The sequence below is a fragment of the Crotalus tigris genome, unplaced genomic scaffold (genome assembly GCF_016545835.1).
Source record: "Crotalus tigris isolate CLP2741 ecotype Arizona unplaced genomic scaffold, ASM1654583v1 scf7180000017828.1554129, whole genome shotgun sequence".
NCBI lineage: Eukaryota > Metazoa > Chordata > Lepidosauria > Squamata > Viperidae > Crotalus > Crotalus tigris.
This window is the reverse complement of record NW_024096658.1, coordinates 1,466,356-1,486,605: the sequence shown is the minus strand read 5'-3', so window position 1 is coordinate 1,486,605 and position 20,250 is coordinate 1,466,356. Positions and strand designations below refer to the sequence as shown.

The following is a 20,250-nucleotide window of genomic DNA, read 5'->3' as shown; positions in this document are numbered from 1 at the left end:
TGGAATTCTGGGATAGGGAAATGTGGATGTTTGATAGCATTACAGCTATTTTAGCAGATGGAAGTGTTGAAAGAAAAATCTTCATCAGGGTCCAGTCCAAGCTGGGAATAAACAAAATGGAGACTGCTTTAGAAAGAAGGTTGTAGTTTATTGGAGAGCCAGATAGAAAGATGGCTCTGGAAAAGCTGATCACATATAGTATGGAATGGTGGGCTTTTATACCTTCTTGAACTTTTGTTTGGAGTTGTTCCTGTGACATGAACTTTGACCGGACCATGCCTTTCTGATATTCTGATGGTGGTGGGTTAATCTATTATGTCCTAAAGGTCATATCCTGCTTCTCTGTGGCTGATGACTGTTAGATTTTTTGCTGTGAGGAGATGTTGATTCTAATGGATCTTTGTCTTTCTAATCCCAGCTTCCTGGCTCCAATCTTTCTAACAAGATTATTACATCTGCATTTCTGCAAACCTGATTTTTGTTTGGGGCAGAGACTTGGGGGGGGGGTGCTTGGTTTCTGCCTTTAAAATCTTTTGGGTAAATATATTCTGCCTTTTTAATATTTCCCAAAATATTTCTTTCTCTGGATTCTTTCCACATATGCGTTGTTTCCTCTTTTTCCTCTTTTTGTTTTGTAAATTAAGAACTATAACGAGCTGCTCTCCAACTTAGGTTTTTTTTTTTTAAAAAAAAAGTCCTCCAAAAAATAAAGGTTACAAATACAGGCCAGGGGTTTGTTCTTTCTGAGCCCTAAAATAAACGCTTTCTTTTGAAAGCAGCCCTCCAAAACGAAGCAACGAACGCCCTAAAATTGGGGGAAGAAGAAACAGGCGCGCAAAAACTCGATGTGAGGTGACGGGGCCGCGCGCCCGCTGGCGGCCCGCTTACTCGAGGCTGCTGCGCACGCGCACGGGGCCGCCTTGCACATTTTCCCACAGTGTGGCTTCTATTTCCCCTTTGGCTTTGCGACAGCAGAAGAGGCGAAAGCCGTTTTCGCTTTACGGCGGAAGAGTTTATATAGTGCGCCCCGCAGGTCTTCCTGTCTCGCCGCGGAGTCGTGGGCGGCGGCTACCTTATCTGTGCTTTACGGTCGGGCGCGAGGGGCGGGGAAGATGTCTGAGAGGAGGCGTGGAGCCGGCGGGAGAAGCGAGGCGCCTGAGGCGGTGGCGGGAACCGAGATGCCGACAAAGAAGCAGAAGCTCAGCAGCGACGAGAACAGCAACCCCGGGGACCTCTCGGGAGACGAAAATGTGAGCGGCCCCGGCGGGAAGGCAGCGCGGGGGTGACCGCCACGGGGCTTTTCGCTTTCCAGGCCTCCTTGGGAAGTCCAGTGTGGTCGAGGCCCGGGCCTAGCGCGTCTCCTAGCAACCAGGGGGATGGGGGGTGGGGACCGCCCTTCTAGCTCTGGCTGCTCTTCAGAGAGATCGGACGGCCAACTCCCATCACTCCCGCCCCAGGTATGGGAATGATAGGTCAGGAGAGTGAAAAAGGGACTTCAGCCTCATTATTCCCAGCCTTGTTATGGGATTGTGGGGATGATTGGGCTGGAAAGAGAAGGTAGAACTGTAATCCCATCATTCCCAGCTTCCTTAAGGGATTGTGGAGTTGATAGGGCTGGAAAGAGAAGGTAGAACTGTAATCCCATCATTCCCAGCCTTAAGGGATTGTGGGGTAGATTGGGCTGGAAAGAGAAGGTAGAACTGTAATCCCATCATTCCCAGCTTCCTTAAGGGATTGTGGGGTTGATAGGGCTGGAAAGAGAAGGTAGAACTGTAATCCCATCATTCCCAGCCTCCTTAAGGGATTGTGGGGTTGATAAGGCTGGAAAGAGAAGGTGGAACTGTAAATCCCATCATTCCCAGGTCTGTTATGTTGACATGGTTGAAGGGCTGGAAAGAGAAGGTAGAAATGTAATCCCATCATTCCCAGCCTCCTCAAGGGATTGTGGGGTTGATAGGGTTGGAAAGGGAAAGTGGAATCTAATCCCATCATTCCCAGGACTGTTATGTTTGGGATGATAGGGGTGGAGGGTGAAGGTGCCACTGCAGTCCCATCACTTCTAACTCAAATATCTTGACTGTGGATGTTAAAGGCAGGATTTCAGTTCCTATCATCATTAGCATGTATTGATTGGGGATGATGGATCTGGAAGCATCTTTTTGAAAAGAGAATAGCAGTGCTTCCTCAAGATATATTGAAATATAATCCTCTCTTAAGTTATCACAATAGGCATTCCCTGGTAATAGATTTTGTTTTCATAGGTAATAGGCCTATGTCAAAACAAAATTATTCAAACAAAATGAACATGTCAGAGATAAGCTTCTGAATTTGTTTGTTTTTTTGTTTACAGAATATTTGGTGGAATATTCAATCATGTCATCATACTTGAATTCAGAAGTAGTACTGGCCCAATCAAACTAATTTATTGATTTATTGGCCAATATTGGGAAAGATTCAGGAAGAGGTTTTTCTTGTGTGAGGTTACCAAAGATTGTAGATTTCCATCTATAAAGTGTTCCTTCCCTTTTCCAGAAGGATCTCTTTTAAGTTTTTGAGTCGGTTGACACAACTGAGAATTTTAAGAATATAATGTGATATGTTCCTCCAAAGTGGTGCTAGTTTTGCTCATGAATAAACAGGACTCACCATCAGTAATTTTCAAACTTGGCAACTTTAAGATGTATAGAGTTTTAAGTCCCAACATTCCATAGCCTCAGATTGGCTGGGAAATTCTGAGAATTGAAGACACACATCTCAAGTTTGCTTAGTTTGAAAACACTGCACATCATGAGGCCATCGCTAATTAAAAAGAGCTATTTATCAACATAACTGTAATGTCCCTCAAATATTTGCTCTTAAAGGACATTTTGTATTACCTTTGACTAGTTTTTCTTTCTTGATGCATAATTCCTAGCAAAGCCATCCATTGTTTTTATTTTCTTCAAAAGCTTTGGTGCCCAGAATCTAAACAAGATGCTGGAACCTATCACTTAAACTTGTAGCATGCCACCTTTCCATTCTGAATGTTTTTAAAAAAATGAAACAAAACTTTGCAAGCATGCTAGTCCCTACTGGGGGCATTATTATTTTCAGTTATTTGTTTATAAGTGCCAGTATTATGAAGCAGGATTATAAAAGGCTGAGTATCTAATCTACTCAGAAACTTGTTTTTTCAATAATTCTGGAAAATTTCTGCATTTCAGACATTGCTCTTTGCTGGTTTTGGTTTGTTATGAAATCCATCTTGTTTTATGTTTCCAGGACGATGCTGTTAGTATAGAGAGTGGTACTAATACTGAACGCCCTGACACCCCTACGAACACGCCGAATGCTCCAGGAAGGAAAAGTTGGGGGAAAGGAAAATGGAAGTCAAAGAAATGCAAATATTCATTTAAATGTGTGAACAGCCTCAAGGTATTTGCAGGCTTAAGTGTTTCATGGAGTTTGCTGCTGCCTGATTAAATATTTTTAAATCAGATTTGTATGTCACAATATATTTTGATGGCTAAGAAGGTATAAAAATACAATAAATACAAAAATCCTAAGATAGGTAAAAACTCAGACAAAATGTATGGCATGAGATCTTGCCAAAACGCTCTTAAAAAGTTCTGTGTTTAGCTTCTAGGTAACAGGCAATGTTGGAAACAAATGAATCTTCAACAGAAGGTCACTCCAGAGAGTCAGCCCCATCACCTCAAAACAGGGCTTTGATTACCCATACCTCCTTAAAATAGATACTGGTCTGACTTGGTGGAAAGCAGCTTCTCATGTCCCTAAAATTAGGAAAATCTTTAAAACAATTTTTAGTGTGCTCCTCATAGTGTGTTCGCTATGTGAGATAATAAGGTGGTTCAAGATAAATTCTCAAAGTACTAAACTTAGTTACACCACATTATTGTTTCATTTTCAGAAAATCCATCTCTTTACATAGTTTTTTTAAAAATATCTTTGTTGCAAGTTCAGATGCACTTGTTATGGGAGGTATACCTAGATATAATTGGAACAACAGGAAATTGTATTTTAGTTGTTGACAGGAAATTGAAATGTGTACTTTCTTTTGGGGGAATGGCTAAGAACAGCAGCTGAACATTATAACTTGGGTTTCCTTCATGACTTCATAGAGAGGACTGTAGAAGTGTAGCCCTTAAACAAAATGCAGAAGCCATAGCAACTGTTTTTATTTTAGATAAAAGATACATAAGCAAAACAGATTCTGGAGTTGTTTCTAGACTCAATTGTTGAGCTCAGTGTCTATTCTTTTCATTTTAGCCTCTTTTTCCTAAATCTTCCTGTTCCTCAAATGCTGCTTAAGAATTTTATATAATATTAAAATGTCCTAAAGATGACCTGGTCTCTCAGGCACTTCAGGAACATATCTATAGAGTTTGGAATTGGCTCACCGCTGCTGTTCTTCAGGTTGCTTTTCTTTGCCCCAAGAAAGTCTACCGCCTTGGTATCCTCTAGTTGTCTTTCATCCAAATACCTGGTAGTCCTTGACTTATGACCACAGTTGAAACCAGAATTTTGGTTGCTAAACAAGGTAGTTAAGTGAGTCATTCAATTTTATGATCTTTCTTGTTACGGTTGTTAAGCAAATCGCTGCAGTTAAGTGAATCAGGTGCTTGTTAAGCAAATCCAGCTTCCCTTACTGCTGCTACGACTCCAGGATGCTGCAATAATCATAAATACGAGTTGGTTGCCAAACTCCTTAATTTTGGTCACATGACTGGGGAATGCTGAGTGCAGACAGGCCTGTGAGGGGCAAGGATGGGTGATAAGCATTGTGGGAAGGCTGGTGGGAGCATTTACAGAGCAGGAGTGGGCAGAGGCGTACTATGGAGTATGAGGTCCCTGGGATCCCGTTCTCCAAAGTGGGGCTTCATGGGGGAAAATTTAGTAGGAGTGATTTATAGGACTTTAGGAAGCCAACAGGAAAGGTCACAAATGGCAGTCATGTGACTGCAGCTCACAGCAATGACATAATTGCAAGCCAATTACCCAAACACCTAGATCAGTGATGGCGAACCTTTTAGAGACCGAGACTGGCCCAGCCCCCACTCAACCCCCCCTGCCCACCCGCTCTGCCCCCCATCCCCCGCCCCGCCTGTCCACAGGGCCACTCACCACCTCCAGGGCCTGCCACAGATTGTCCAGGCAGCCCAGCAGCGCTATGACGGCCACACCCTCTGCCCGCACCCTGCAGCATCAATTGCATGATGGGGTGTGAGGGCAGAGTTTTGTCTACGCTGCCTGGCTGCCATGTCCTTGGCTGCGCTGCTCTGTGTGGGCCACGCTCGAGGGCGAGTCTCCTTCAAGGGGGCTGCTGAAGATGAAGGGGTCGCGGGGGGGAGGCAAGGCTGGGGCAACGGCACGTGTGCTCACAGAGAGGGCTCCGAGTGCCGCCTCTGGCACCCGTGCCATAGGTTCGCCACCAATGACCTAGATAATGACATTGTGATGGCCGACTGGTCATAAGTTCCCCTTGTTCAGTACTGTCATAATTTTGAAGGGTTCCTAACAAATGGTCATAACTTGAGAACTATCTGCACAATAATCTCGCTAAGCCTACTTATGTCCCTACTGAACTTGCTTTAATGCTGAAGGAAATGCTGTGGTTTGAACTTGTGGTTTCTTTTTCAGGAGGATCACAGTCAACCGTTATTTGGCGTGCAGTTTAATTGGCACAGCAAGGAAGGTGATCCCCTGGTTTTTGCCACCGTTGGTAGCAACCGAGTGAGTAGCTTCTTAAAATTCGTCTTGGGCGTCTTTCTTTCCGATAGAAGAGATTAACTTGGTACTCTCCAAGCTTTATTGCTTGCTTGCAGATGTTTCATTACTCAACTAAGATGAAATCAGCCAGCAGCAAACCTCACACTCACTTGCAGTATTGATGTTACCTAGTTGGGTAATGAAACGTCTGCAAGCAAACAGCCAAGTTAAGAGAGCACAAGAAACTCCACAGCATCTTTTCATCTTGCTTCCTGCAGGCCTGTTGTCTCACTTTTGAAGGTTCTAGAATGCTGCTTTTCGGAAAAAGTTGAACGGTGTTTTTGAATTCATGAGCTGACTCTTGTGATGAGTCAACTTATCTTGTGATGAGTTGAGGCAGCAGGGAACAAAGCTGGTCATGGTTGCTGGCTGCAGCCAATGCAATGTGCCTCAAAAACATAGGCTTTTGAATGAAAAGCAGTAGATTTTAAAAATATAGTCTAAGCCAGGGGTAGGCAACCTTGGCTCTTTTATGACTCGTGGACTTCAACTCCCAGAATTCCTGAGCCAGCATAGCTCAGCTTGGAAACCTCTCCCTTTCCCCTCAGCGTGGCTGGCTCAGGAATTCTGGGAGTTGAAGTCCACGAGTCATAAAAGAGCCAAGGTTGCCTACCCTTGGTCTAAGCTGATTGAATTGTGACTTGTTTATTTATTTGTATCCCACCTTTTAAATTTTTTACAAATAGCTCAAGGTGGCAAACACATCTGTTGCCTTGTTTTAGTTATTTTTTTTTGTGTTTTTATTATACTGTATGATGCAGTGAAAAGATCATAGGTTTGCTTGCCTCCCTCAATACTTATACTGTAGCTGTTGGTACATGCATCTACAGTAGTGGCCAAAATTGTGGAAACCTTTTGGGAAAAGTGTATTTTTGAGGTTTGATGGCTAATAAACACCACTTTTTTTGGAGTAGTACCATAAAATTATATATCAATGGAAAGATAATTTAATCAAGAATGTAATGCAACAAAGTTTGTTCAATTATCTGTACTGTATTCTATGAAAAGTTATAGCCAAATAACCAGAAAAAGGAAGCACAACTTGCTTAGGTTGATATCAGGTAGCTTTCCTTCATCTGATTGTAGCCAATGAGCATGAGTGTTTAGAGAGCCAATCAGGTGTCATCTTGTTTTGGCAATGAGCCAATCAGATCACAGTAGGATTCAGTTATTGATGTCCTGTATTGAAGCCGAGAGGAGGACATTTGTCAGTGTGTTATGTGATCGCTATCAAGTTGGTTGGGGTTTTTTGTGTTCTTTCATTTAGTGAGCTTGTAAAACGTAATAAAATTAAAGTCATGGTGCAAAGAGTTGACTGGTCGCCCAGAAAGCGATGTAAAATAATATTATTAAGTGAACAAGGCTACAGTTATAAAGAAATTAGAAGAAAAATGGGTGGAAACTTAACCAAAGGTGGCATTTCTACTGTACACTTTTCCCAAAAGGATTCCACAATTTTGGCCATTACTGTATGCGCTTAGATCAGGGGTATCAAACTCGCACTGTCACGTGACGTGTTGTGACGTATCGTGACTTTTTTTTCCATTGCCGGCAATGGGGTGGACGCGGTATCGCCATGACGCATCCGGGCCGGCAGTTTGACACCCCTGGCTTAGATATTCAAGGTTATATTGATAGAGCTGAGCAGGTGTACAACAGGTGAAAGAGATTATGGCTGGATAAATACATTGTGGTCCTCTTTTAAGTTAAGCTGTTTGTGTACCTTTTCTTTCCTTCCTGCTGCTGAGAAAAGTTAACTTTGAAGTTTTCAACTTTGGTTTGGAAGTTTTAACTTTGGGAAACAGGAGCTTTCACCTCTTGTGTTTCGTCCATCTCCAGGTAACTTTATATGAATGTCATTCCCAAGGAGAAATACGGCTACTGCAATCCTATGTGGATGCTGACGTATCCTTTATTACATACGTTTCTAGAATTGTTTTCAGGCAGGCAGGCATACTTTTATTTTTAATTAGGCCATACCACAAGATCTGTCGATTTTTTTTAAAAAATTTCTCCAGAGGGGGTGATGTAAAATGATGCTCTATCCTGTGGGTTTTGGGAACTTATTGCTTATTAGTCCCAACTGCATAATGTTGCCTGTTTTCTTTCTTTTGTCCCCTTTTCTCATTTCTACATGACATATGGTTTCCTTTGCCTAAGCCAGGGGTCTTCAAACTTGGCCCTTTTATGACTTGTGGACTTCAACTCCCAGAATTCCTCAGCCAGGCACAGTGAGGAATTCTGGGAGTTGAAGTCCACAAGTCATAAAAGGGCCAAGTTTGAAGACCCCTGGCTTAGGCAAAGGAAACCATATGTCATGTAGAAATGAGAAAAGGGGACAAAGGGATTGACGGCATCATTGCAGTTTTCCGCTAGGATCTCTTAGGGTGATTTTGAGCACATCACGCTCTCCAAAGCCACCTGGAAAAGCACGTCACTTCATCAGGTTCTGTAGGCTTCAGTGGTGATAAGGGCTTAAAAACAATGAAAAATATGCTGGCACCTGTTCCATATTCAAGATGCTCTTTAAGTATTTTGAATGCTTTGCCAAAATATTTTTTCTACTCGGAGGAAAGCATCTACCTAGTTAAGAGTCAGGAACCTGCCTGAAATGATATAGGGCAGTGATGGCGAACCTTTTAGAGACCGAGTGCCCAAACTGCAACCCAAAACCCACTTATGTATCGTCGGGTGCTGGGTGGGCATGGCTCATTTGGTGGACGTGGCTGCGGTGGTACTGGCAGATTGGTGGGACTAAAAAGTTCAATCAATTCCAACTTTGTGAGATTTTTTTTTTCTGCAAGAGGTTGAAATTTATTGATTGATTGAACCTTTTATTTTTTTTGCACACGGCAGGGGAGACCTAAAGTGAAAAGGTTTTATAAAACCCAGCTGAAGGCCCAGGACTGAGGCGATGGCGCGTGCCCACAGAGATGGCTCTGTATGCCACCTGTGGCACATGTGCCATAGGTTCGCCATCACGGATATAGGGTCTCCTGCTTGAGCAGGGGGTTGGACTGGAAGACAGAGGTCCCTTCCAACTCTGTTATTCTGTGCCGAGTTGCTGTGCTGGGCTTAATTGTGGGAGCTTAAGTCCCGCATGTCAATTTCCCAAATTAGGAAATTAATAACAATTAATATAATAGATTGGAGAATCTGATAAACCTCTTCAAAGTCCCGAGAATGGAAACATGGCTAGTAGGAACTATAGTTAAAAACAGGATAAGGACTGCAATTTAGAGAAATAGGTTTCAGAAGGATTGAAATGACACCCAGGGAACAGCTTAATAGCTGTTTTGCAATTTCTAGCAATCGCTTTCACTCATTTTCCAGCCATGCCTCCAGATTTTATCCATTCCCTTGACCTCATGTGAACTCCTCCGCTTCTTGGAATAGCCGCTCCATCTGGTGTCCTTGCAGTGAATCAATAACTATGCAGGGAATTTATGGGAATTGTTCTCCAAAACATCTGGAGAGAGAACTAAGCCAGAGAAAGCTGCTGTAGAGCTATGGGCTGTTAATACTTTAATGGCTGCTGCTTAACCGTCCTTTGGCTCGCATCTAATTTCATGGCAAATGGCAAATCATTTGTGCAAGGAATAAACTACCACTCACATACTTTTTAAGCCACCACTTTTCCCAAATGAGTGTCCTTAAGTTGCGCAAGCATTTTGCTATCCCTGTCAGTGGAAAGTCCGCAGTTGTGTGCTATTGCACTTAACTATATAATTTAGGCAGATGAAAACTTTTATACTTGTGCGTGGACTTACGACAGCAATACAAGCCATCCTCTTCTGGCAGTGGCTGGCTCCCGAGGCATTATTCGAATAATTAACCCCATTACGATGCAGTGTATAAAGGTGAGATGATACCAGAGGTAAATACGAGGTTCAGATATTGTCTGGCTTCTTAGTAGAAAATAGGTAGGGTGAGATGGGAACCAGAGAGCTCCTGCTTATTCTGCAAAAACTTGAAGTTCAGCCTCTCCAGGAAAACCTGAAATAATTCTGCCTTAAACCTTGACTATTGCAACGTGCTCTACATGGGGCTGCCCTTGAAAAGCATCCAGAAGCTCCAGTTGGTGCAAAATGCAGCGGCCCGCATGATTTTGTGCAGACCTTGATGTGTCACCTCTCCTGTGGGAGCTGCATTGGTTGGTGATTTGCTTCCCGGTGCAATTCAAGGTGCTGGTTGTCACCTTTAAAGCCCTTCATGGCTTGGGTCCAGGTTATCTGAGGGACTGTCTCTTGCCAGCTACATCCATCTGACCCACTAGAGTGGGGAGGAATGTAGCAGGTCCCGTACTCTTAAGGAGATACACTTGGGGGCACCCAGAAAAAGGGCCTTCTCCGTGGTGGCTCCCTCCCTTTGGAACATGATCCCTGCAGAAATTAGACTGGCCCCCACTCTGACACTCTTTCGGAAGGTCCTGAAGACGTTCTGCCAGCAGGCCAGGGGAGCCCGGAGTGGAATGGAGCCCATTGAATGGCTGGTATGAGTGTGTGAAGTCGCCAAGGTGGGGGGTGGGGTTCACTTTATTATTGTATTTTTACTTCTTTTATATTGTTCTTATTTCCTGGAAGCCAGCTTATGTCGCCGTAAGCAAGTAGGCGGCAATATAAATTTTCCAAATAAATAAAATAAACCTTTAAAGATTAACTATAGATCAGTGGTTCTCAACCTTTTTAATGCCGTGACCCCCAACCGGTCGTAAGTCGAGGACTACTCAACCGGTCGTAAGTCGAGGACTACTCAACTGGTGCAGCACCGTTTGCAGAATGGGACTTTTGGCGGGCTCAGCAGGGCAGAGACAGCCTGGACAATTCCTATTGGCTTTTGAAAGCCAATAGAATTAGACTCTATTCAAGAGAGTCTATTCTATTGGCTTTCAAAAGCCAATAGAATAAAAGGGAGTAGCACAGCTAAGGAAAAGGGGGAAAAAATGGCGGACTGCGTTGTTTGGCGACCCCCGTGAAATGGTCGTTCGACCCCAAATGGGGTCCCGACCCACAGGTTGAGAACCACTGCTATAGATGGTCCTTGAGTTACAACCCTAATGGAGCCGTCATAATCATAATGTGTGATAGTCACCCCCATGACTGCCCTACTTTATGACTTTTTTTGCAGCAGTGGTAAAGCACTGCCATAGTCATTAAATGAACCAATGGTTTGCTGTGGGCCACTTTTGCTGAAAACCGGAAATAAATGCTGGCTTTTGGCAAAACGTTTGTCAGATGCAGTCATGTGATTGTGGGACGCTGTGAACAACTGTAAATGTGGGCCTGTTGCCAAGTGCTCAATGTGGCCATGTGACCGGGGGGGCTGGTCTTTGGAAATTAGTGTTAAGTACACCCCCCATGCACTAGTTCCGTGGGATGACTCAAGGTCGTGCATTGCCACAAGGAAACTGATCTCTGAATTTTATTGCAGCACTATGTAGGCCACGGAAATGCAATAAATGAATTGAAATTTCATCCGAGGGATCCAAATCTTCTTTTGTCTGTTAGCAAAGGTAGGCGAATAAATTAATAAATCACTTTGGCAGAACCGGTAGCTAATTTTTTGTTGCCCAGGCCCAGAATGGAAGCGGCATCCACACAGCGAACCAGTTGTTCACATATTTGAATCCCACCACTGGAATAAATTCCTTTTTAATGTTTTTTATGAGTAGTATACTGTGTTAGCAGCCTATTTTCTCTACCAACAAAAAGGGGAACAAGGATGGCTCAGGTAATGGTGATAGTGCTGGAGCTGGCAGAGGTGAGATCTGAAGGTATTGGAGGCCCTCAGTGCTGCATCTTTGGGGTGTGGCGGTGAATTTATTGACTTTTTAAAAACCACATGTTCTGTAAGGCTGCTCTAGTCCAGAAATTGCTTATTTATAATCTATCTAGGAAGATGTAACACATGCTGGGACATGTATTCAGCAATATCAGGAGAGCTGCCAATTGCTGTCCTTCAGGCTAGTAAAATAAGATAGGATTGAACTATAGTTTTGCACCCTGTGTGATTATAGCAAATTATACTTTTTTTTTCAAAGTCAAACTTGGAATTATTGAAAAGCTTGCTTTATTTTAGAGAGATAGGACATGCTTTCTTGTAGCTGCACTGAAGATTTATACTAACTTTTTTTTTTAAGAAGTGAGCTATGGTTATTAAGGCTTAAAAGACCCCCTTTCTCTTAGATGGAATCTCTTTGGCAGCGTAGATGCTTGAAATCTCATGTGAAATCTTGGCCCATTCCTTTTAATTAAGCATTTATACCTCTTTCTGGTATCTCTAGCTAACCCTTGATGTAGTTTACTATAACGTGTAGTTATAAATGAGGGATATGTTAATGGTGAGTTACATATGGATTACACAACCTAATCTGGTTTATTGGATTTTATTAGATCATGCACTCCGATTGTGGAACATTCAGACAGACACTTTGGTTGCAATATTTGGAGGGGTCGAAGGACACAGAGATGAAGTTTTAAGTGCAGTAAGTCCAACACTATTATGTGGTTTGAGAAACCCTTTGGAAATCATTTTGACTTCGATTTTTGTACAGACTTTATAAAATTCAGAAAACTTAAACAATTACAAACACTGATAAGGTTTATTTGGAGATGAGAGTGTTTTCTGAGGGTGTTGTCTTGCTTCGATTTGAATATTGGATGCAAAACATAAAAAGCTATGACTTTGTACGTTTTGCATACAGGATTATGACCTGCTTGGTGAGAAGATAATGTCCTGTGGCATGGACCACTCTCTAAAGCTCTGGCGAATCAATTCAAAGAGAATGATAAATGCCATCAAAGAATCCTATGAGTACAATCCCAATAAAACGAACAGGTAAGAAACATATATCCTCCAATCTAAAACTGGTAAGTGCACAGGTTTAGAAACGGGTTAATCTCAAAACGGAGAGTCCGTGTGGTGTAATGGTTAAGGGGCTGGATTGGGAGTAGGGACACCCAGATTCTCATCCATTTTCAGTCACAAAAGTACTTTGGTTGGACCTGGACCAATCACTGCCTGCCTGTCCAACTATCTACAAGGTTGTTTTTTTTGGAGGGGAGGGAGGCAAACTCTGGGTTTATACTATTATCACATGCGTAGGATTCAGACATTTGCATCTGTATATCATTTTATTTGGTTATGTAAGACACGCTTTGTAGAACATTATAAAAATGCCCTTACTGAAACACTGGAAGGGTAAAGCTGTGTAAAAATCAATCTGAGGATGAAAAACCAGCAAAAGAATGTGTTTTTGTTTTCATCCTTTTGTTTAATCCTTAAATCAATTCCGTGGCTCACGTGTGAAAGGAAATACTATTCCATAGATAAACACACGCTCATCATACTGTTGCCTTTGGGGGCAAGCAGTGTTACGCAGAGACAGAAAATGAGGAAGAAGTAGTGAAAAAAATAAGGGGAAAAAACAAAAGACAATAGACTAATGGTATTTTACCAGTGCCATTCATTATGTCTCTCTGTGCCTTTTTGTCATTTCAAAGTTTCCTTTTTTTCTGCCATGTACTTTACATTGCCTTTTGTTTTTTAAAATCCTCAACCTCTTCCTGAGGATCACTTAAGTATTCCATTCCTAGTCATCTTACTCATATGTTTCTTCTGACGTACCAATTTTCTTGGATATTCTAGAATAGCTTCACTGAACCTGGGACATAATAGGAATTGTATCAACTGTTGCCTTGTTTTTAGACTTACAATATGTTACAGGTAGTCCTTGACTTACGACCACAGTTGAACCCATTTTTTTGTTGCTAAGCGAGACGGTTGAGTTTTGCCACATTTTACAATCTTTCTTGCCACAGTTGTTAAGTGAATCAGTGCAGTTGTGAAGTTAGTAACACGGTTGCTAACTGAATCTGGCTTTCCCAATGGCTTTATCAGAAGGTGGTCACATGACCCTGGGACACTGCAACTGTCATAAATATTCAGTTACCCACATCTGAATTTTGATCAGGTGATCAAATGGTCAGGATGCTGCAATGGTCACAGGGGTGAAAAACGGTCATGTCACTTTTTTACAGTGCCATTGTAACTTCGAACAGTCACTAAATGAACTAGTTGTAAATTGAGGACTACTTGTATATATTGTATTTAATCAGAGACCAATAATTGTATTTAAACATACCAATAATTGTTGCATTCAGTGCAGGCCTCTTCTCCAAATTTTCCTGTTTTTTTCATGTCTCCCTTCTTTTGTCTGCAGACCATTTGTTTCTCAAAAGATTCATTTTCCTGACTTCTCTACAAGAGACATACATAGAAATTATGTAGACTGTGTGCGATGGCTGGGTGATCTGATCCTTTCCAAGGTATATCTTGTATTATTTTTTTCCCCGTTTCCATTATATATGTTTCGATATCTAGAAGACACTTAAAAATTATTTGCTCTATGAAGTAAATAAATTGTAGAGTATAGATCCATGCCCTTTCTTTCCAAAATAAAACAGAGTTGTTAACATATGTTACATATTCATATTAGCTGCAGTTTGGGTTAGTGAGAACGTTTTTGTCACCAATTTTGCTTTTTTTTCCCTTTCGATTTCTCTCTGCAGTCCTGTGAAAATGCCATCGTATGCTGGAAACCTGGCAAAATGGAAGACAACATAGATAAAATTAAGGCCAGCGAGTCTAATGTGACTATTTTAGGGCGATTTGATTATAGCCAATGTGACATTTGGTATATGAGGTTCTCTATGGATTTCTGGCAAAAGGTAAAAAAAATCATATAAGATTGAGCAGTAGAATAATACAGGTAGTCCTCAACTTACGACCACAATTGAGCCCCAGATTTCTGTTGCTAAGTGAAACTTCGTTAAGTGAATTTTTGCCCCATTTTAATGACCTTTCTTGCCACAGTTGTTAAGTGAATCATTGCAGCTGTTGAGTTAATAATTTATTTATTTATTTATTTATGAGACTTATATACCGCTTTAAGTGCAAGCACTCTCTAAGCGGTGTACACCAGTAAGCAATGTATATATATATTTACATTGCCCCCAACAATCTGGGTCCTCATTTTACCTACCCCGGAAGGATGGAAGAGCCGGTGAGATTTGAACCGCTGACCTGCTGAACACAGTCAGCTAAAGTGGCCTGCAGTACTGCAATCTAACTGCTGCGCTACCTCGGCTCATAATAACCCAGTTATAAAGTGAATCTGGCTTCCCCATTGACTTGGCTTTTCAGAAGGTCGCAAAAGGGGATCACATGACCCTGGGACACCGCAACCGTCATAAATATGAATCAGTTGCGAAGCTGAATTTTGATCACGTGACCATGGGATTTCTGCAAAGGTCGTAAGTGTGAAAAATGGGTCATAATTCACTTTTTCAATGCCATTGTAACTTTGAACGGTCACTAAATGAGCTGTTGTAAGTTGAGAACTACTTGTATAACCCAGAGCTTTAATTGAATGTAAGGTATTGTGAAGTAGCTTGAGTGTATGAAGGCTTCATCAGGATTAAACAGTCCATTTGTATATAGGAGAGGTCTTCAAACTTGGCCCTTTTATGACTTGTGGACTTCAACTCCCAGAATTCCTCAGCCAGCATGCCTGGCTGAGGAATTCTGGGAGTTGAAGTCCACAAGTCATAAAAGGGCCAAGTTTGAAGACCCCTGATGTATAGGGATTAACGCTGAATAGGAAAAAAATGGGGCGAGTGACTTGAGTCAATCAACTGTAATACGCCACGGTCCTGGAGATGAGAGGGCAGATTTCAAGTTTTTGAGAGTGTTATGATTAGATGGTGCTCTGAGGTCTTCATTACCGAATGCCTCTGGGTGATATACCGGTGAAACTAAAAGTAGTCCTCAAGTTACAATGGTAATTGGGACTGGGACATCACATGGCTGCTTCACATAGCAACGGAAACCCAGGCAATCCTAGTTGCCCTCATAACCCTGAGATGCACAGGTTGTTAAGCAGAAAGCGGTGAGAGCCGCAGGTAAGGAACATGGGGATACTGCTGGAAGGTATGACAGGCCAGACGCAGGCCAAATGGAAGTTACGGGAGGGGTTGTTTAAATCTCGTTGACGTATTTCAGATGATTTTTCTGGGATCTAGGAAAAGCAATTCAGGTGTTTAAAATAATATTGGCAATGGAATGAGAAAAGTAAGTCAACAGAATGGATAATTCAGACTTCATTCTCACCAGTTAGCAGTGCTCTCTGTTGTGTCAATCCTGTGTTTCCAATGTATTTCTGACATGAGGAATTCAGTCTCTTGATGACTGTAAATAAGTATTTCCACTGTGGAAAAGAAAGCTTAGTACAGTACATTTTCACGACTGGGGACTGGGATTTTTCTGGAATGAAGAATGCTAGAGGTTTCCAGGGTTGTTTTTTTTTTGAAAAGAAAAACACAGAATGTAAATGGTTTCTGCAGTTCAGAATCTACACATGTTCTTAATAGAGAACATACTTGGCTGTAGCAAACTATGACTTTATTGGTACACAATGACCTACTTTTATATGGTTGAAGCCTTTGAATCAGCCTTGACAAATTTCTACAGCTTCCTTGGCAACGTTTTTTGTAACTGGTGTGCTATTGCTTCATTCCTAGGACAAGAGAGAATGACTGAGCCAAAGTCACCCAGCCAGTTTCCTTGCTCAAGACAGATCTAGAACTCGGGCTTCCTGATTCTTAGACCAGAGCCTGAACCACTAGACCAGTGGTTCTCAACCTTTTTAATGCTGCGACCCCCAACCGGTCGTAAGTCGAGGACTACTCAATCGGTTGTAAGTCGAGGACTATTCAACTGGTGCAGCACCGTTTGCAGAATGGGACTTTTGGCGGGCTCAGCAGGGCAGAGACAGCCTGGACAATTCCTATTGGCTTTTGAAAGCCAATAGAATTAGACTCTATTCAAGAGAGTCTATTCTATTGGCTTTCAAAAGCCAATAGAATAAAAGGGAGTAGCACAGCTAAGGAAAAGGGGGAAAAAATGGCGGACTGCGTTGTTTGGCGACCCCCATGAAATGGTCATTCGACCCCAAATGGGGTCCCGACCCACAGGTTGAGAACCACTGCACTAGACCAAACTGCCTCCATATCTTACTGTATATGCAGGCCCCCAAAGCAATATTAATTATAATGGCTTCTTCACTTTTCAGCCTCTTATCAAATCTGGTGTGTTGCAGCTGTGTTGGCAATTTCAAGGCAGTAGTCTAGACTTCTGGAGATCACTGAGCAGGAGAAGGGTGACCTAAACCAGGGGCCCCCAACCGTGGCCACTTTATGACTTGTGGACTTCAACTCCCAGAATTCCTCAGCCAGCATGACCTCTGACTTAAACCGTAATGCGTAGTGTTTTAATGAATTTCTTCAGTTGAATGTTCAGTAGTACAAAATATTTTATTCTTATAGCCTTGCTAGAGAAATTGGGAGATGGCCATGAGCATAAGCTTCATTTATACAGCAATTCTCAGCTTACCACCACAGTTGTGTCCAAAATTGCTCAACCTAGTTATTACATGAGTTTTGCCCCATTTTGCAACATTTCTTGCAACTTTTCTTGCCACAGTTGTTAAGTTTATCCTTGCAGTTATTAAGTTAGTAACATGGTGGTTAAGTGAATCTGGCTCCCCATTGACTTTGCTTGTCAGGAAGTTAACAAAAGATGATCACATGACCCAGGAGGCTGAAACTATGAGCCAGTTCCCAAGCATCTGAATTTTGATCGAGTGACCATGGAGACACCGCAACGATTGTGGGAAAAATAGTCATAAGTCATTTTTTTTCAGTGCTGTTGTAACTTCAGTCATGGCTGACTACTGAGAATGAAGCCTAATTGAATTATCTGCTCTGTTAACTTACTGTTCCCATTCCATTGCCAGTCTTATTTTAAACACCTGAATTGCTTTCCCTGTTTCCCAGAAAAGTCATCTGAATGACATGAGATTTAAACAGCCCCTCGCAACTTGCATCTGGCCTGTACCTGGCCTCACTTACTCCCCTGCAGCATTGTGTTTCTTGTCTTTGTAAGCCCTTGTCTTACAACAGGGGTCTTCAAACTTGGCCCTTTTATGTCTTGTGGACTTCCAAGTCCCAGAATTCCTCAGTCAGCGTGCCTGGCTGAGGAATTCTGGGAATTGAAGTCCACAAGACATAAAAGGGCCAAGTTTGAAGACCCCTGTCTTATAACCACAACTAAGCCCAAAATTTCTATTGCCAAGCAAGACAGTTAAGTGAGTTTTGTTTGTGTTTATGACCTGTTTTATGCAATTGTTTAGTACCTTGGTTAAGTAAATTTGGCCTTTCCATTGACTTTGCTTGTCGGAAGGTCACAAAAGGTGATCACATGATCCTAGGACACTGCAACATAAATATGAGCCAGTTGTCAAGCGTCTGATCACATGACCCTGGAGATGTGATGGTCATGAAGTGTGAAAATGGTCATAAGACACTTTTTTCAGTGCCATTGTAACTTCAAACGATCATGAAATGAAAGGTTGCAAGTTGAAGCCTAAACTATAGTTCAGGACCATGGATAAAGCCATTTCTTCAAAATGCTTATAAACATGTGGAGTAATGATTGTTACTGAAATGTAGTATACACCTTGAACAGTTTATTTGATACAAGAATTAAGCTCTAGGCATTTATTGGGTTGCCTGAATAAGAAGGGTTTAGATATAGGTTTGTTGAAGATAAATATGAATTACAACATCTCTATAACACCAGGAAGTAGGCTGTGGTATTAAACAATATATTTTAGATCCTTTGATCCTTGTCTCTGTGATACGGGATTGACTACATGTATCTTCCAGATGCTGGCATTGGGCAATCAAGTTGGCAAACTCTATGTATGGGACTTAGAAGTAGAAGATCCACATAAAGCCAAGTAAGTATATATAAATGTTTGGTATTGTTCCAATTCTTGTAAGCATTGAAGCTTGCATGTATACTTCTTAAATTGTAATGTTTAAAATTGTAGTTGGAAATATTGTATGCCTTTTGACAATTAAGGGAGATACCACTATAAAATAACTGGGATACAGGAACCCACATGCATCCCTTAATCATTTATGTATGATCACCCTTTTATTTCTGATTGAGAATATACAATAAGCCCTCAGTGTAATTAACTGATGGAGGGAAAGAGTGTCTCTTAAAACAGATATCCATTAAATCTAAATACAACTTCACACACGCAATGCATTTTATGCATATGTAAAATGGGAATGGAATTTTGTCCATGTGGATTTTTCATCTTTTATATGTGCTTAAAACAGGGATTAGGCTTTATAAATCCATGGGAATATACAATATATTGACCCATTTTGACTATTGCATCTGAATTTCTAAACAAGTATTTGATAGATAAAAATCAGCACATAAGGATTTCCAGAACCTGAACCTTTATAGATTTATCTGATGTAAGCCTTTCAGAGTCATTTACCTTTATCACAATTCCAAAAATTGAAGCCTAGATTACAGCATATATGCAACAACATGGTAAAAGTATTTTTCCCCCTTCTTTCTTGCATCAGCTTTTTTTTAGCCTGGAGAAATACTTCTTTTTGGATTAATCCATGTTTTTAATCTGACGTTATTAAACCAAGATCCAATTTTTCAAATTCATTAGATTTTGATTTATTTTATGTGTAGGCATAGTATTCAGTGAGGTCGTGGGAAGATGGCCTGTAGTGGCGCATCAGTTAGAATGCAGAACTGCAGGCTACTTCTGCTGACTGCTGGTGCCAGCAGTTTGAGTTTCACTGGCTCAAGATTGACTCAATCTTCCATCTTTCTGAGGACCCAGATTGTTGGGGGGCACTATACTGACTCTGTAAATCACTTAGAGAGGGCTGTAAAGCACCGTGAAGCAGTATATAAGTCTAAGTCAGTGTTTCTCAACCTTGACAATTTTAAGGCATGTGGACTTCAACTCCCAGAATTCCACAGCCAGCATTGCTGGCGGTGGAATTCTGGGAGTTGAAGTCCATATGCCTTAAAATTGTCAAGGTTGAGAAACACTGGTCTAAGTGCTATTGCTATTAAAATGAAGTTTAAAAAATTTAGCTTCTTTCTTGTGTTGTTCCAGATGCTTGCTTTCTTGCAAGGAGACTTAACACTTAAATTTCTTTTAATAGGTGCACAACTCTTACTCATCCCAAGTGTGCTGCTGCTATTCGACAAACCAGCTTTAGCAGAGACAGTAGTATCCTTATTGCTGTGTGTGATGATGCCAGCATCTGGCGCTGGGACAGACTTCGATAAATTACGGATTCCTGAGACTTATACTGCTTTTTTGCCATAACTTCTCACCTGCTGATCCTCTAAACCGCTTTCAGAGTAATCTTTCTTTCCTTCTGTCAACAGCTGAACTTAGAGATGTTTACATTTGATTTGATAGCATTGTCTTTTTTAAAAAATACTGCTTTTTTAAATAAAAAAATATTTTTGTACATTTAAAAAAATTATTTTACTTTTGGTGTTTGAAAGCTGGAGAACTTCCTCTGT

The 20,250-nt window shown here is 41.5% G+C and overlaps 1 protein-coding gene and 1 long non-coding RNA gene across 3 annotated transcripts in view; one reads left to right on the top strand and one right to left on the bottom strand.

The window, feature by feature from the left end:
- LOC120307822 overlaps positions 1-20,250 on the bottom strand; it is a 31,509-nt gene that overhangs the window by 9,402 nt on the left and 1,857 nt on the right. The window contains exon 2 of the long non-coding RNA XR_005556661.1: positions 1,073-1,077. This is a non-coding gene — a long non-coding RNA (uncharacterized LOC120307822). The remainder of the gene's footprint in view (positions 1-1,072; positions 1,078-20,250) is intronic.
- Positions 1,041-20,207, top strand: EED (embryonic ectoderm development). 2 transcript variants are annotated; one of them, XM_039342968.1, is made up of 12 exons: positions 1,042-1,250; positions 3,262-3,414; positions 5,641-5,733; positions 7,609-7,674; positions 9,504-9,629; positions 11,200-11,281; positions 12,162-12,253; positions 12,473-12,606; positions 13,991-14,096; positions 14,340-14,498; positions 18,555-18,628; positions 19,881-20,207. In XM_039342968.1, exons 1-12 carry the CDS (start codon positions 1,113-1,115, stop codon positions 20,005-20,007), a joined length of 1,350 nt encoding a protein of 449 aa, XP_039198902.1. In that variant the 5' UTR covers positions 1,042-1,112; the 3' UTR covers positions 20,008-20,207. The 2 variants fall into 2 exon arrangements, with proteins under 2 accessions (XP_039198903.1, XP_039198902.1); XM_039342969.1 differs by lacking the exons at positions 18,555-18,628; positions 19,881-20,207 and adding an exon at positions 16,350-16,547 and having other exon boundaries at positions 1,041-1,250.

Coding starts and splice junctions, on each gene's coding strand:
- EED (XM_039342968.1), top strand. CDS start 1,113: ATGTCTGAGAGGAGGCGTGGAGCCGGCGGGAGAAGCGAGGCGCCTGAG. Junction 11,282..12,161: donor TCTTTTGTCTGTTAGCAAAG/GTAGGCGAATAA, acceptor GGATTTTATTAG/ATCATGCACTCCGATTGTGG. Junction 14,097..14,339: donor GTGATCTGATCCTTTCCAAG/GTATATCTTGTA, acceptor TTCTCTCTGCAG/TCCTGTGAAAATGCCATCGT.